Genomic DNA, 18,428 nt, shown 5'->3' with positions numbered 1-18,428 from the left:
TCAATCAAAGGCTTTGAGAATTTGTAGCGGAGCATTCCCATCTACTCCAGTTCCTGCTTTACTAGTAGAGATGGGGGAGATTCCCTTGAAGCTAAGACATATAAAGTTCGGACTACACTACTGGGTAAAACTTTGTGGTTATGATCAAAACTTCTCCTCCAAATGTCTGATTAATGAGGTGTTGGATTTTTTAGGGAAGGAGAAGGTCTCTTCCTGACCTCTGATTTCTCATTGTTTATTGCCAGAACCAGAAATTGATCTAGCTCTCCTAGAAGGAGTAGAAAACCTTAACCTGACGCGCCAGATGGTTTGTTACACAGAACCATCTGGGAAGTCGTCATTGGAAACTGTTTGGAAAAGGGCATGCAGGCACTTTCAAAAAATACTTGGCAGGTGGTTGGCTGAACCATCACCGTCTATCACGGGCTAACTTCAACCAATCAGATCAACAAACCATATAAACAAACTCTTGCCGAAGCCAGTTGGGAGTTCAGAAATAACTGATGTTATAGCAGTATCTACGCTAGCCTCTTTAGGAGCATCCATTGTTGTGAATGAACAGTCGCTCCTCGGTGTCGCCACACCTAAACCACGCCCCCAGCTGCCCTCATAGGACGCTGATTGGTCCGCACCACTGTGGTTCGGCCACAAACGCATAACTTGAAGCCTGGCAAGATGGATTCTCGCGTGATCGTGATCTCGCGAATCCAGCTGCCTCGCAAGGTAAAGAAAACCCAGCACTGAGAAATATATCCAGCAAAATTGTGGATCTTGTGTTCATATTTACACGGATGGATCCATTGATCCTGAAAGTGGTAAATCTGGCTTTGGGTTTTCAGTGCCTGTTCTGGAAGGTTGAGGACGCTAAATTACCTTGTGTGGTTTTGTACACTGATTCAGCGGCTGCATCGATGGCTTTAAAGAACTGCGCTTCTACGGCTCGCCCTGAACTTGTGAATGAGATCTTAATTTGCTTAAAATGGGTTGCATGGTGGGGTTCATATAGGTCTCAGGCTATCTGGGAGTTACAGGAGATGAAAGAGCAGAAGTCATTAGAAAAGTAAAACATAGACATCGCCCTGCTAGGCCCAGTAGAATACCACAGCACAATAAAAGAAAATCCTCTAAAGGAATGGCAAAACATTTGGAACTCGGAGAGAAGGAGGAGGCATTATCACATTATCTCTCCCTGAGACAGTATCTCATAAACATTTGGTCTGCAAATAATATGCAAAACAAAGAGAGGAACTATTCAAAGAGGTTAAAGGTCTGGGAATTTACTCATTTTCTTTAAAAAAAAAATGTTGCCTGGTCGATATGATAAACATCAACTTGTGGAGAGGAGGATTCTAAACTTTTTGGGCTTGTATCAAAGTGGATTCTAATCATTTAGCTTGATCTAGTTCTTTTAATGAACTGTGGGTGGCAGCAATACGCCTCGTAGCCTCTGGTCTGCCGAAGGCGAAGCAAACGAAGAAGACGAAGAAGCAGAAGAAGAAGCAACAGCACCTACTCTCTTTAGCTGTCTATTTAATGTAGATATGTCACAATGTTTACTTTCGAAGTCAACTGAGACATAAGAAACGCTCATTGCGGCATTGGATCCCAGTTTAAGGTGGGAGATTTCATTATTTTATGTTTTGTTCTTTTTCTAAATGTGAAAACTAAAAATGTTAACTAAGGATAGCAAACACCAGCTAACCTGACATCTAGGAGCTAGCCATATGTCGTGGTAGTTTTTGCCTTTTGCTAACTCACTTAACGACCACGTCGCTTACTTGGTTAATAGATTATTATCTCATGGTATTGGCTACAAGGTGGTAATCTATGAGGTTGACAGTTTAAAACGTGGTGCCCAGTAACAATATTCCATCCAAAAAGCTCACGTCAATACGAGCCTACTACTGCTGGACTGTTGGCATTTGCATCCTCTGCGACTGGACGAAGTTATTTAATGTTATACAGCTGGATATTGTAGGCCGTTCGCTACTACCTCAGGTAGCTGCCATTTAGCGAGATATGTCCCATTCTGTCTTGAATTAAGAGAAAGTCACGCCAAACCCAGGTAATTAGGTTAAGACAGCGTCAGCAGTGGTAATTTGTTACTTTCCTAGGGATTCTTCTTCTTCTTCCTCTTCTTCTTCTTCTTCTTCCTATTAGGTTACCTCAGCGTCAGGAAAATACAGCTATTTGAACCATTTTAACAAAGACTCCAATACCCACAGTACTTGCATTATTCTGCATTCAGTCCAATAACCCAGGCATAAATGGGTAACTTTTTTCTAATTTGACACATAGACAGTCCTGGTGACTCATAACCTGGACATAAAGAATGGTCTACTGATTGGCCCATAGGGGGCTTAATAGTAAATCCTCAAAGTCTAAGGTTCAGCCCCACCACGCCAGTAGTCATAAATACAATGTTCAGTGACAACAAAGTATGACTGTGCAGAATTATGTTTATTTCTGAGCCGCAAATCTTTCTAGCGATGACATTGGCTTGCTGGAATGTAAACAACAATTTAAAAATGTCAGTACAAAGTGCAAATAATATAATTTCAATGGATAGGTTGTGAAATTGTGATGGGCAAACCATCTAATTTGTGATTACTACAGCAAAATAAAATGTAGCTAATATTGCAATTAATTTTTCTGCCCCACAACACATTTTTGTATTGCGATATATTGAATTTCGATATATCGTCCCATCTCTAATAATTAGGCACTCTTGGCAATAGCTACTGCTCTCACTTGAACATGGGAGCTCTGAATATGTGCTTTTCTGATTTTTTTTATTACGCAAATAACATTGTTCCTGGTGTGTGTCTGGTAAATTCAGTATGCAAGTGATCCACCAAGCAGCGCTTTATTTCATTATATCAACTTTTATAATTGCACAGTTGTCACATGGTGTATTCTGGTGGAAATAACAGACGATCCAGGTCTTAAAGTTGTAACTTTATTGAAATGAGAGCTGCTTGGTAGATTAGCCTACATGTATGCCAAATTTAGTAATGTCTCCTAATGATTTGTAAAAGGTCTTTTGTCATGTTCTTAGAGGTGTGTGTACATTTGCCTGTAAGCAAGGCAGCATGAAACAGACAGATTTTGAATGGAGTTTTGTATGACATTTTCTCCATACATGAGAAAACAACACTGTTCAGGGCTAGGTGGCAAGCTACTAATGCGTTTAGTTTGACTGTTTTTAGCATAGCTAAAAATATCAACACCAGTAATTAACACCATTATGTAAGTTAAACTAACTAGCTGGTCTTGAAAATCATAATTAATATCTCCAATTTCTACACAGGTGACACCATGTTCATTGGCCCAGCAGTGGTTGAATAAGAAGAAAGACGTATTTGACAGAGTGGAGCCACTGTCACTACTACCGTTATGGGTACAACGATGAGTGAGCCATGTATCTACGACAAGCTGTCTGAGAGCATCGACATCCTCCGCCAGTCGGGCTACCGCTATGGCATGTCAGAGAGAGAGATAGAGAAGTTCATCAAACAGGTCCTGGAGACCAACGAGCCCAGGAGAGACCCCCCTCAGTTCCCCATCCTGAGAGCTACCATCAAGGTCAGGGCTGGAAACACTACCAAAATATCCTACTCCAGGGGAAAGGCTTTTACTGTGCTGAAGCATTAAGTCAGGTCTGGTCTGCATTGCAAGCGCTTAATTAAAATATCAGCCCTAAGAATGGGTTCACACTGCTTGCTACTAGGGATGGGCCAGTAGTCGACTGATAACATAATCAATAATGTTTGGGATTGCGTCTGAAATTGTTTTTTTTAACCTCTTAGATTAAAGTAAGCACATACTATATGGCACATAGCTCAGCCAGTTACTAGTGTTTTCATGTCTACCAAATTGATGTAAGCGGAATTAAAATGAGCTCTGATTTCATGACACAGTTCCACCATTACCCACACTTTCACTTCATCAATCATGGAACTGTTTTTCTCTGCTGTGGGGTGAAAGTGAGCCAGGTAGAGTTTGGTAGAAGACTATCCACTGAGTGAAAATTAGAGATGCACCGATCGATCGGCCGGTGACCGGAATCGGCCGGTTTTCAGCTGATCGGCCATGACCGGTGACCGGCCGATGAGTCTCATATATCCAATTCTGTGCCGGTCAAATTTAAGACAACGGTAAAAACTCCGCTGTAATTAAGCAATATTACACGAGAGGGTGTGCGTTACCGTGATGCTTACGGACCTGCTTACGGTCCTGACCGCATCACTGTCGTGCCAATAATGACGGTAACGCACACCTTCGAGTGTAATATTGCGATTATACAAGTTACCAACAACAAAAAACTTTTTGCTAGTGTTATCTCCGTTTCCCTGGAAATACATGGGGTCTGACTAATAACTGGAAAACAATCAGTCACGTCAGTAGACTCCTATGTAATGGAACCTAGTTTACTACTCCAGCAAGTAGGCGGAGCCTTAGTAACGACCTAGCAACAGAGACGATTTCTAGTCCCTGTTGAGTCAGCCAGCCAACTTGAGCTAATGCTTTCTAGAGATCGCGGGATTTCCTAAACTGAATAAATACCACACATATAAACACAAAACTGCCTTGCTAGCTCAATCTTGTTGTAACTAAGATATCTGCTGAAAAAAATATTTTTTCCATGGACAGATTTAGCTACTATGTCCGCGAACTTCACATGTATTTTTAAGCTAGTAGCGCCGTGTCACCGACTCACCGGCACAGCTGATGGAGGATGCAGAGCGTCTGGTAACATCAAGGCTGAACAGAGTTAGCGTAGCGTTATATTTAAATATATTGTATGATAATATGGCGGAGTAATATTTAGTGATGAGCACGGCTAGGTGTGCTGTCATGATGATTTGATCACGTTCTAAATGTCTAGTTGACCAATCAGAGTGCTTGGTCGGAACTACCTGTTGTATAATAGTCCATAATAGTAATAGTCCGTGTGTTGTTATATAGATCTGTTGCACGTGTTTTCTTTCAGGAAAGTATAAAGTGGGATATACTGCAATTCATTTTAATTTGGATTTTATTTGTTCAAAAAAGCTCTGTCCAGTAACCTGGAGCACTTTTTTATTTTGAGATTTGTTTGAATGAGAGTGAGAGAAGGTCCTGTAACCTGGTGCAGTTTTGGAGAAAATGTAATTAATAGTCAATGTTTTATTATGAACATACAATTGAATTTTCATTTTCCATTAAAGAAAAGTTACAAAAATGTTTGTGTGTGCTGTCAATTATAGTTCTTAGAAAGAAAATCGGAATCGGCCAAAATCGGAATCGGCAGGTCAGACTTTTAAAAAATCGGAAATCGGAATCGGCCAAGAAAATTGCAATCGGTGCATCTCTAGTGAAAATAGTTTGGTGGTGCTGCTTTCCGGGCTACGAACATAAATTCTTGGTTGGTCACCATATTGCCTTTTTGTAGTTATTTTGACATAACTCATTTTTGCCTGCTTGTTAACAGCAAGAGGCTAGCAATGGGAGATTGCCGTTTCAACGGCAATCTCCGACAGCTGACTTGGGAGCCGATATTCTCTGTGGGTCCTACTACAGTTATGTCGGAGACAAATTATATAGGTCCATAGCTTGTCGCTGAATTTATCCTTTAAGGATCCCATTTACTGCTGGCCTTCTTGAGTGTTTGGATAGTAATCCAATCGCACATATCCACATAAAAATCCACCCAAGACGCATTGGGGATGGGTTAGACGCCAATTATCAAACCACCTGGGCAGGTGGTTTGAGACGCATTGTGGCTTCAAGTTGACCAAGTGTTTGAGTTAGCTAGTAGACAGGAAGGATGGTTAAAAACTAGGCTAGGGGGAGGGCAATCAGATTTCTATACAGCTGCTGAACACACATTTTTGATAACAAATGTGAATAAATCTGGATAAAATCTGGATACAAGTTGCATGAAATGCCAGGTGTAAATGGAGTCTTTGTTTTGTTCCCAGTTTGTAGTGGCGGTAGGCTTTCTGCTGGTGGTAGTACTGGCCTTCACCTACCCCCAGAGCGCCCCCCAGCTGGGTCTGGTCAACCTGGGCTGTTACAACTGGTCCTCACCCCTCAGCCATGTCCGCCTGCTGTCCCTGCCCATCGCCAAGAAGTACAACCTGCAAGGTCCAAAGCGTTCTCTTACATACACATACACAGACACACAGACTCAGATGTAAATAGCATTTTTCACCAATCAAGTGGCATTCGATATCTAGAGAAAGGAATAATCAAACTGTCTTTGTTAAATGTTTATTAATATGTTTTAGAATGATAGGGGGCAACACCACATATTGAGTTGAAAAGACAGTAAATATTGGATCATCATATGTTATGCGTTGAGTAGGTTACCCGGCTGAAAGTATTTAATGCTGCACTAGGCAAGATTTCTGTGTAAAAATCCATCCATTTTATCAGCCTAAATGAGAAATTGCAGCAATAGAGGAGAGTGTCCCATTATTATTATTGTCAGTTTGTTGTTGTCTCATATTGTAATCTATGTCTGTTAAAGCCTGTTTTGATGTTTCTTTTAACAACAGCAGCACTGAGTCCAACACAGATGCAATAAAGTTTATCTTATCTTATCAGCCACTAATTGAGATGCTGAAGATTCACCCGGTTTGCCCAAATTCAATTCTGGTGTCTGTATGGTCACAGGTGGGAAATGCCTTGTGTCACATTAAACATACTATATTTTCATTGCAAGGGAAAAAGGCTGCAAGGTGCCCAAAGGTCAGTCCATTATTTCCTGATGTCAATGGCCTTACTGTTTATGCTCATATCCTAACCTAACAACATAATCTTGTTAGTGGTTAATTTACAGACTCAGTTGATCCTAGCTTTTTATTGTGTTGATCATAAATGGTCCACTAAGCACTAGTTAAGGATCAGGCTAACTTGCCCACTTTTTGAAAATCAGGAACCAACCAGTGAGTAGGGGACTATAAGGGTGCGATCACCAGGGTTCCTACACAGGTCTGGAAAGTCTGGAAAAGTATTAAAAATGAATTTGATCATTTCCAGGTCTTGAATAGTTTGGGAATTTGAAAAAATGTCTGGAAAAGTATGGAAAATGTTGTGGTTCAGGTCCGATACACACATAATTCTAGCTTTTATGTTGTTGTAGACCCACTTTGATTCCACAGTTTTTGTTGATGTGAAGAATAATGTTCAGATAGAGGGACGCTCTTATTACCCAGCCGCTGTCAGCATGCATTATATCAAATACCCACCAAAATCAAATCCGGTCAAGAACATAGGGTCTGGGAAAAATATGGAATTTTAAAATGGAAAGCGTGTAGGAACCCTGCCAATCATCTCACATATTCTGATATTTGTCGCTGTGAAGAACAATCTTCATCTATACAGTGATATGACCTAGTTAGCAGGGGCAAGATGTCTATCTGCGTAAATCATACTGAACACCAGACAAAATCTTCAAAACAAATTAAGGTCTGGAAAAAGTATGGAATTTTGCAATTGAAAATGTGTAGGAACCCTGGATCACATGTATAGTTTGTTTTCTTTGGTGCGTATTACACTCTTATTACACACAAACCAAGAGTTGTAAACAGGTCACATGGACTGACAGGTAACTCATTCATTGTACAGTTTTGGTGGCCTGTCACCCTGCAACGTGATCATACTTTTTTGCGTGGGGGAAAATCAAAACAAAGTGTATTCAGGTGACATTAGCAAATGATGCTGCACTTAATTGCGCTCATAGGCTTTATTTATCTTCTTTGGTAGCCTTTTACCAGCCAAGAGCTCACAAAAAAAATAGTTTAATATGAGCATCAGTTGAGACTGGTTAGTCCTTGTGTGTTCTCACCACAAATAAACCCGCCTTCCATCCACTTGGACGAGGGTTGTGTTGTGCATACATGAGTTCAACCCTAACCCTGCCCAAACAAACCAAACTAAAGGATTAAATGCTCTAGGGTTGGGATGAATAAAACCAAAAAGGCTAGGTGTGAACGCACCCCTAAATGTGATCCCGAGTCAGATAATTTCATCTCTCTGCATGGCTTTTTAGTGTGTTGCTTCACTTGCATGACAGAAAATAACTATTGTTCCTTAAATCCCCCTCCGTCCTGCAGGTTTCCATGAATGGTGGAGTGCAGGATCTCTCAGACAGAGCCTAGTCAATTGTTCGGGCTGTGCAGAGATCTCCTCTGTGCTGGAAGTCCCAGAGACCCTCAGAGAGACTGTGGCCCTGCGTAGAGGACCCCAGCTTGTACTGCTTAAGGTATAGTTGACCACAGCCACGTTACTAAAGAAGTACACAATCAAATAAGTAAAGGTTCCTTATTGAAATAATTAGTATAGGTGCGCTGATAGTATCTGTAGTATTGGGATAGGCACCAATCCAGCACTCAAGTACTCAGATCGGCAATTGGATTTTCAGGTAAAATATGGAGTATTTCACCATGAAAGTTCCCCATACTTTGGGCAGTAGCCTCTTCCAGGCCCTACCTTACTCTCCTGCCAAACAAATGTTGTCCTCATTACATATCTACTTTGAGAGAGCATGGTAGCAGTCATTTTCTTTTGGTGCGGTAAAGACTTTCTTTCTTGGTTACAACCCATTAGAGTGTCTAATGCCCAGTACACCCTGTAGTTGGGTGGGACTATGGTTGGATCATGTTGTCACTCAAAATGAAGCTCCAGGGTTGGTTTGGAAATGCATTGAGTAACCGTCCTCTCAACAAGGTCTGATTGATCAGGGGGGGGGCACTCCAGGGTTCAATATAACTACTTTAAATCACCTAGGTGTGAAAACAAGAATGTTTCTGGCTTTTCTTTCTCTATACCCCATATCTACCTACCTGCCTGCTGCACCCTTTCCATCCCTTTCCCTTGTTTGGTCCCATAGGGTGGAGAGTCTCTGAGCGTCCAGCGGCAGCAGCTAGAGGAGCTCTACTTAGCCCATTCAGGCTCCATGTCCATCCTACTTGAGGAGGACGACGGTCTTCAGAACCTCAACCAGGGCCTCCCCCAAGGACCTGCTAACTTCACCCTGCTCTGGTACACATCCACCATGTTCTGTTGAAACTCTGCCAGAGATAGAGGTTGCTTCTTATTTTTGTGGTTTAAACAAAATACTCACAATGTGTCATAAGCTCCATTTGGACAGGATTAAGTCAAGTCAAGTTTATTTGTAAGATAAGATAAGATAGCACTTTATTGATCCCCTTGGGGAAACTCAGGAATTTGTATATTTGTATAGCCCTTAATCACGTCAAGTCATGTTACATTCTGAAAGGGCTTCACAACATGCACATTATGAAAACAATAAATGAAAACGACACCCCCCGACCTTAGACCCTCCCAATTTTTTCCGACAAGGAAAAACTCCCACATTAAGCAAAAGAAATGGAAGAAACCTTTGGTAGGGCTAGTGCTCCCCCTACCGGGACGGGCAGGACTGCAATGGAAAGGAACAGCAGCTCGGTCACCATCAGTCTTGTGGGCCACAAGGATTCCAACACTGCCCAGCCACGGTCACAGCCTGAAACAGATGGGAGACGCACCCATGCACACAGTAGATGCTCATTCAACAGGCGCACACAGACCAGGAGAACAGGACAAGCACACTAATTCTCTTCAGCAGGAACCTAGTGCTAGCTAACTGGTCTAACCTTACTCTAAGAAGAGACAAAGAAGTCACTCTCAGTAATTGTGCAAAGCTAAGGAAGTCCAAATGATAGGGAAAATAAAAAGGTTTTAAGTCTGGATTTAAAGATATCAGTAGAGTTTGCCTCTCTAATCACAACCAGAAGACAAAGACAGGGGGCAGGGTACAAAAAAGTACATACTTAAAATGAGAGACTGTCTGAACTTCCTGTGTACATATTGACAGCCTGATACATTCAGTCAAGTTGTAATTAGTATTGCTTGCTAACATTATTATATTCTCTGAATTCTTCTGAATGAAGGCATGATATTACAATGTATATACAGTACTGTGCAAAAGTCTTAGGCACCCTAGATTTTTTATATTAATTTCTTAGAAGTCTTAGATGTTTATTTGTTTTCTGCATTAGTGTGTCATTAGACTGCTGTTTATTGTAAATTTTTGATATTCAGAAACTTTTAAGTTCATTAGTTTTGAAAGCATCTTCGCTTTATGGATTTCTTTGACATATGCCTAAGACTTTTGCACAGTACTGTACATCACACTATTACTGTATATATATACATTATATTTGCCCAATTGCCGCATTAATTTTGGACATGGAATCCTTAGGACGGCCCACTGTACAGTCAAAAGTGGTTACTGATGACAGTAATTTGTGATACGTTATTGAGGAATGGTTGTATCTTGTGTTCTTTGTCCAGGAGGTTTAGCTCTGGGACCAGAGAGAAGGTGTTGCGGTGGTTGTTCCCCAAGGCAGAGCTCTGCCCCCTGCTGGACAGTGCTGGGACAACACTGCAGCGCTGCCTGGTCACCCACAGCACAAACTCACAGAGCAAGGTGAGTTCAACGGCTCTGTGTTATGTGCTTGCTGAATGTGAGCATATGTTACGTTACGTCCCTCCCTCCATCTAACTTAACTAAGGGTCCAGAGAGGTGCCGAAAGCTGACTTGTAGGTGTGTTTCAGGGTGTTGGAGTGCTGGGCTGGCTGGTGGTAGGAGAGGGGCTGCCAACCGTTCGGGTGCTGCCAGTTCAACGCTGTCAGAAACACTGCAGCTCCTTCAACCTCTGGCTGGGACCTGGAGACATGGGTAACAACCACTCCACTTCAAATCCACATTTATTTTAGCCACATGCAACACAGACACCTGCATTTTAACTGCTAAGCAGCAAGTACACTAGAGTTGTATTGATATAGGCTTTTGAAGGCAGGTGCAGATTTTTTTTGGTGTCGAAATCGCTGAAAGACAATATTTTGTGTTAATATTCAATATCTTTAAAGTTGACAATTTTTATTTCAAAAAATTCCAATTGTTCAGTGTTTCCCACAGAATTATATTCTTGTTTGGGTGGAAAAGCCTCTAAAATGCACCTAGACCATGGGACACTAATATGCTCCATTGAAATCCAGGATAATAATAATATTAATAAAACATATCTAGTCGTGTTTATGTTTATATAGCCCTTTATCACAAGCATGTCTAAAAGGGCTTAACATACTATCGTATACCATACTACATCATATACATACTACATAATATACATCATATACTATGCATCAATATACATATATCGACGCATACTTGTGTGGAATCTGATCAAAATGTCTCATTAGAATAATTCAGGTTAAAGGCTTCCCATATACAACCAGTGTAGGACAATATTGGCCCCATATATTGGTGTAACCTTAAAATACACATTGTACATCTGACTTTCCACCTTCAGCCTTTCCCCTTTAGCCTTCAGGCTGTCTTAACACACATTTAACCCTTTGACCTTTTTTCTCTTTGACCTGTCACCTGCCTAGTGTACGCTGACCCCCGCTACTGGCAAATGGAGCTCTTCCCCGGGAGAGGCCAGAACATCTTCTGTGACGGATCAGCCTTTTAATGTAGAAGTGGAATTACTTGGTGCGGGAAAGTAAAGGAGGAGAGAGTTAAGGACTTGACAGCCAGGACTCGACGTCAAGGTTCCTCCCTCTTTCTTATGCAACACTGCTGCCGATTGGCTAAGAATGTATCGCCTCCTGTTGAGGAATGTTGCAACTGGAGCTCACTGGCCCTGTAGGACTGGACACAAAACATTGCTCTCGTTAGGAAAAGTCTTGTTCTTGTACACATGTTCTGTCTGTGGCCCAGTCCAATAACACCTAATAACCAATTCATTCCTTTCTAAAGCCTTCTTGTCTAATCCTTCCAAACCCTGCAGCCCTCATTGGTATTATGTAGATAGATGTAAGCAAGTGACATCAGTCTGACATTTGGGTATATGTTCATCGATTTGGAGATGGCTTGAAGAGGAGGGCTGTGTCCAACAAGAAGAACTGGGAGGGACTGCACACACAACCCATTTTGAATAAGGGATCTTCGTATATTTTAAGAGTTATACAGTGGATAGAGCTCAGAAATGACACTGTGGCAATGTCCTCATGTCTCATAGTAGGTTACAGCTGTCTCAAATGTTCATAGTGTGGCAGCTGTAATGTCAATCACAATGCATGTGATTAAGAATATTTGCTGACAATATCAGCTCAATCAGTAGTCATTTTTTCCTGTCCGTTTAAGCTGTATTTGGCTGTGCTAGTGCCATAGCTTAAAGGGGATCTCTATCAGTTGAATATGAAGATGATTTTTTGGAGGCTAATTTCCCCTCTGAGCTCATCATGCCTTTGTTAATTTTCATAGTGTTTAATTTTCATGAAGTCATTGCTTTACTCTGTTATTCATTTGTCTGTAAAAAAGACTTTGTTTAGCCAGCCTTTGTAAATTGTCAAATGATCAATGATTTGATTTTTTCCCCCTATAATGTTAATCAGTTGTCGCCAATATTATCATTGATACTTTTTTGAGCCACAGCATTATAGACAAAAATGATTTTATAATTTATTTGTATGTTTTAGGCCATTTATGGAGATTATGGTCACGCCAAATTCAATCAATGTGTAGTCATGCATTTTCTGATTAATTTTATTGACTTGGACAAAGCTGCTTTCTTTGGTTTCTTTTTGTTGGTAATTTTATTTATTGTAACTGGATGTACATAATGGTGGAACCAGAGCTATTATCATGAATTGTGTTAATAATAGTGATACTTTTGATTATGATACCAGTGACATTTTGGCCTCTTCAAGCTAGATTGATGTAGAAAATTAGACATGATTGTAAGATGCTAACCAGGCATTTCTTTGAAATCTGTTGTTCAAACAGATTATATCCACATCAGTAGGATACGAGAACGTAGGCAAAGAGTTTAAGCAAAACAAAAATATTTAAAGGTGAAGATTTTACCCGTTATTTGTACTTTGACAAACTTCATCTAGATGCTAGCAGCTAATTAGCTATTCAAATTAGGAAGGACTGAACCTTGTGGTAGAAAGAGTGAAACAGATTCATTACTACATAAAGCAGACAGCCATTCTGCTCATTTCCACACTTCCACATACACTTGGCAATCCCAGTTTTTTCATACACAAGATATAAAGATATGAACACTCTGATACTAAATGGGTAACCCTGAAAAAAAGTTCCATTCTAAATATTTTTTTTTTCTCATATTCACTTTGAAACATTTCTTACCATCCTAACTTTCTGTTTCAACAACAACTTGTTTGAAGAATTTTCTGGAATCGTGCCATTTTCTTGAGATTTCTTGAGGTCTTTTTTTCCAAGATATTCTACAACACTAACAAAATTGGTAACGCTTTATATTACAGCCCGCTAATTACGGTGTAACTAGTTTGTAATTACGGGCTGCTAATGAAATAACAATGCTATAGTTACAGGGTAACAAAACAAGAAGTCTGGGAATTAATGGGTAACAATTTTGTAAATATGAGAGACTTATAGTTATGCTTATATTATTTTTGTAATTACAGCATACTTAGCGTAATTATGGGGGGACAAAACAAGTATTATTGGTGCTTGTTCCCTGTAGTTATGGAGTAAGTACAAGGTTGCCCCACAGTAAACAGTTTAACAGAAAATCACATACATCCATCTGGCTACTTTGGCAATCGATGTTAGGAGAGGAGACCCTAGACCAGCTATTTTGTGATATTTCTGTAACAATATAGCACAAAGGACCTAAATATGGAAATATGGAACTTCAACGCACAGTAACAGACTTAATTGAACATACAAGAACTTTATTTAATGGAATATACAGTATGTTGAGATGAAATACTCAGGGCAGCCTGAACAAACCAATAATCTTTTGTCCCAGCCGTGAACTTGGGGACCACAAGTCCAAGTCCTCCCCCTCCGAAACCTGTAATCACAGTTATTTAATGATTTGGCATTACAATCATCCCTCAAAAGGAAAAACGTTTGAATTGTCAAAAGTAATAGGAGTGGATGGTTGCTAATTTACAATAATTCTCATTAAACTTGGCAGTAGCCTAGTGAATAAACAAAAATTTGAGTGCAACTGAAGTAGGACAGCTGTCAGAAACGCAAGTGCCGTTGCAACGGGCCGCATTTACTGTGAGCTAGCATGCGCATGACACGTGCTTCTCCTGCACCAAGCATGCAAGACAACAAGGCTCAGAAGATTAGCATTCTCTTTTCCTGTACAAACCCTACAAAAACACTCAACATCTACTCTTTTATCATCATAATGTATTCACAAAAAGTCTGCTATTCCGAGAGAGATCATGAAAGTGATCAAAACTCACGGTACCACTGTGTGTAAAGTTTTGTACATCAGGTGAGACAAATATAGTCAATTTCAAAGCCTTTCCAAGCGAGCGAAATATGGCTGGAGCTACCAAATATCGTGAATACTCATTAGCTGCTCTGCAACAAGTGTGTGATGATGAGGACATTGATTTGATAAAGAGTCCTTGACCCATGGCTCATGATGCACAACAGCACACCCCATTGAAAAGCCCAGGCCCGAAAAAGTTCAAATCCTCTGATCAGAAGGACGATGTTTCCAACAACGTCCTTTTCAACGGCATTCAAAATGTCACTCGTAAATTCGACCCCCAAGCCGAGCTTTTCCAAGCTTTCAAATGGCAAATGAAGGAGAATGCTGATGCTGTTGTAAAATTAAAGAAACGGTAGATGCAAATACATCTGTCTTAAAAGTATATACTAGAAACAGAGGTGGTAGAAGTACACAAATTCCCTACTCAAGTAAAAGTGCAAATACTCATTTAAAAATATAAGTTGAAGTACCATTTCAAATCCTTTACTCAGTTCAAAGTATAAAAGTATGTGGACTTAAATTTACTTTGAGTATAAAAGTAAAAGTCGTTCTCTAAAAAAGTCATTTCAAATGTTTTAAACTGGTTTTCTGTTGAGCGTTCCTCTGAATCCCAGATGAGAAAGAGTCTGCAGCTCAGATCACGAACCCGAACCCTAGCAGCTGAATTCACGAACGTCTCTCTTCTTCGTGTTGCTTCTCTCTCTGTCTCCCTTTCCCTAATTTTTGGTGTCGCTTTGCTGAACAAGCAGCCAATCACATCTGGCTCTTGAACTGCTGCTTCCGGGATGGAAGCCGTCTGATGCTGAAAATCAGTTGATGATTTCCTGAGAGTAACGAGTCTATTTTGAAAATGTAGTGAGTAGAAAGTACAGATTTTTCTTTTGAAATGTACAGATATTTGAAAATTTTACTTACTTAGTATTTTTACTTTGTTACATCCCACCTCTGAATAGAAGGCAAACTAAAGAAACAGGTTGTGCCTGTGCAGACAGAAAATACGGCTGTGCGTGAATCGTTCTGGGAACACGCCAGGTATAAGAGTTCAAGTTTCAAGTTTATTTGCCATTTACATTACAATGCATTGGAATTCTGGAGGAGATGGGCGTTAAGATTAAATGGTGTCCCAGAGAGAGAGGGACAAAACCATAGAGATAAAACAGTAGAGGGGACATGTCATAGAGAATTCCCATTCTGGAATAGGACCGTATGGCAGCCAACCTGAGTCCACTTCTCAGCTTGCTGTAATTGGAACCAATGGCGAAAGTGGTTTATGCTGCCTTAATAATGCTATCATTTTTTTTTAACAAAAAAGTACTATTTTTAATTTAATGAAAAGTGCGTAAGACAACTGTAACTGTCTAAATTTATACCAAATTTGTACCATTTTTATAATTTTTTTTAGATAATAATAACCCCAAGGAGACCTGCTAGTATAGTATTTATTTCACAGAAACTATTAATCCTTTTTTAAAGTAGACTTAATAGTTTTAGAGTAGTAGAGTAGAAAAATGCAATTTTATTTTATTTTCTCATGTATAACCCTCTAAAATGGTATAGCATTGTGGCAATAGACAGATTATGTTGGCAGCACACAGACACAAAGATGGAGAAAAAAGAGGCCAATATTATTTTCTACCATAAAATAGTGGCTGGCATAACAGCTCACACACACATGCAAATGCACACAGTGTCAGAAAGGCTTATAGGACATTATTGCATATCAATTACAACTGGTGCCACTATACTTTGAGCCAGTTTGGACTAAGTAGCAGCAGAGAAGCAGCAGGAATGGTTGCTAAGAGAGTTTCCTGGCCTCATCATCATTATAAAGATGTTTCTTTTGTCACTACCTTACCAACCTTGCCCTTATTTGAGCAAATCAGATTTCTGGAATACAATGTTTCTACATTTTACAGACCTGCCCTACGAATGGCATTGAAGAACAACTCAAGATGGTCCTGGCAGAACTTGTATGTCAGCACATAATTCTGACGTTGCAGCAGCTCAGGAACCATCAAGAGGAATGAGTCAATGGTGACTACAAAGCCTGCTACACTCATTTTCCTGAACACACACATATGCAAGCATGCGCGTGCGCACACACACACACACACACACACACATATACACACACACACATATAAACACAAAAATATTAGGAAATAATATGAACACCAAACTCTAGTCCACAGACAGTCTATAGATCATAATGGATAGCTGATTTCATTGGATAGCCTATTATTAGATTATTAATATTACTCTATTAACACCTTCGGGATAAGTGCAATGGTTGGCACACACAAAATAAATAAATAAATGAAAATAATTAATTATCACACAAGGCCTTCTGCCCATGCCAGATTCATAGTAATTGATACAGCATAGTATAAACCTTATGGATTATATGTATTATGTATTTTTCAATAAAGTTATACATTGAAATATGCAATATCTGTCATTGTTGGTTTGGAATTCTAACCTCAGTGAATTCCACAGTTGCTTTGCCTGCAACAAATTGTGGATGCTTCATTTCAGAGAGCGTCTCCAAGGCTGTAGCAACACTAGAACTCTGGGCAGCCAAGTTGACCTTCATCTTTTGGTTGTCGAAGTTAATGTGGCGTCTTGTCAACTTGTTGCCATTCGGAGTCCAGCATCGTCCTGGATGGTCTGAAGGTCCTCCAGAAACTGCCAGCAGATGGTCCCAGTAGACGATTTTAACTCCCTATAGACCTGGAACAGGTTCCGCATCAACTTCATATGAAGTGGATCAAAGACGATGTGCACTGGATCACCTGTCCTTGGATGCGGGAAGTATGAGTATGGCCAAGTGACTCCAGTGGAAGTGACTTTCACATCACACCCCGGCTGAGTGCACATTCCCACATTTGTGGCATGGCCATCTATTGTAATAGCCCACACATGAATGTGACATTCACTAAGTGCACCAAGAGCATGTAACACAAGTTGGGCCTGCACTTCTGCCATCACAGTGTGTGTGAGGTTGTAGGACACAGGAGCCTTCCAGTACCCCTTCAAGCCAACCACCATCATGACCAGTGCCTCTGTGGGTTCTGTCTCATCCTCACAGTGGTCACCTAAATTTACAAACTGTCATTTTCTGCAGAGATGGATTATAAACTATCTGCTTTCTAATTGCCATGGCATTAAGCATGAGGCAGACATCTCCATATTTAGATGGTTCAGAGAGTGCCATGTCTAAGGATTTGAGCATGCCTTCATTGATGCCTGGCTCACCACAGATGGGTTGCATCCATCTAACAAGTAAAAAAAAATGTTTTAGAAAATGTTGCCAGAAGAAATATTGTCCATAGAAATGAAAGCAGATACACTAAATCATTAATGTCTACTCTCAAGGTGGTTTCTGTCAGATAAATTAGGATTTTGCATTACTCCACCAGACCAAATCTAGAGTTAAAAGATGCAACACCCCCTTAAGTTGCCCCCTGATAGCAAATTAATAGAAGAGTCAATAAAATGAAAGTGACAATTTTGGTTTAAAATTCATAGATGTTAAACAGAACCTACTGTAACAAGCACAGATCCCACGGCACATGTTCAATTTAATTCAGTTCAATTCAATGCAATGCACTGAAGCATCGCTAGCTGAGCATTGCATTCAAAGTGATGCTCTTCTAGCGCAACAGAGTTATTGGGTAAATTACCTAATTCCACTGACGTTACCACAAGGTAATAATATTACATACCGTTAAAGTTTGGAGGGCAGCAGAAGACGTGGATGTTCGTAAATTAACGGCAGAGTGGGATTCAGTGTGTGGGAGTCAGTGTGGCATTTGGCCTATAGGCGAGAGATCTCACAGCCAAAGCCGCCCTCTAGAGGCGATCTCATGAAGCTTTGATGACTGACTGACTGACTGACTGACTGACTGACTGACTGACTGCCTCCCTGCCTGAAAATGCCCCTTGATGTCCTCGGCTGTACTGTGGGAAAAAGGGGACATTTTATTATCTGTATCTGCTTTGTTAATACTTTGACAAAATCGACAGACTCCATCTTTAAGTTGAGCATCTTTAAGTTTTATCTCTGCAAAACAATGAGGT

General features: G+C 40.3%; 1 protein-coding gene across 1 annotated transcript; it reads left to right on the top strand.

Annotated features, from left to right (window-relative positions):
• The first annotated feature begins 1,480 nt into the window (after window positions 1-1,480).
• On the top strand, window positions 1,481-13,191 carry cunh6orf89 (chromosome unknown C6orf89 homolog). The gene is made up of 8 exons (XM_071537186.1): window positions 1,481-1,615; window positions 3,311-3,585; window positions 5,964-6,129; window positions 8,103-8,251; window positions 8,879-9,030; window positions 10,345-10,480; window positions 10,609-10,732; window positions 11,449-13,191. Exons 2-8 carry the CDS (start codon window positions 3,397-3,399, stop codon window positions 11,529-11,531), a joined length of 999 nt encoding a protein of 332 aa, XP_071393287.1. The 5' UTR covers window positions 1,481-1,615; window positions 3,311-3,396; the 3' UTR covers window positions 11,532-13,191.
• Window positions 13,192-18,428: the final 5,237 nt, after the last annotated feature.

This window comes from Centroberyx affinis, unplaced genomic scaffold (genome assembly GCF_046629955.1).
Source record: "Centroberyx affinis isolate AG114_WGS23_722 - 3 ecotype Tasmania unplaced genomic scaffold, CSIRO-AGI_Caff_v1 ptg002987l_1, whole genome shotgun sequence".
Lineage (NCBI taxonomy): Eukaryota > Metazoa > Chordata > Actinopteri > Beryciformes > Berycidae > Centroberyx > Centroberyx affinis.
Note: the sequence above shows the minus strand (reverse complement) of the source record. Positions and strands in the feature narration are given on the sequence as shown.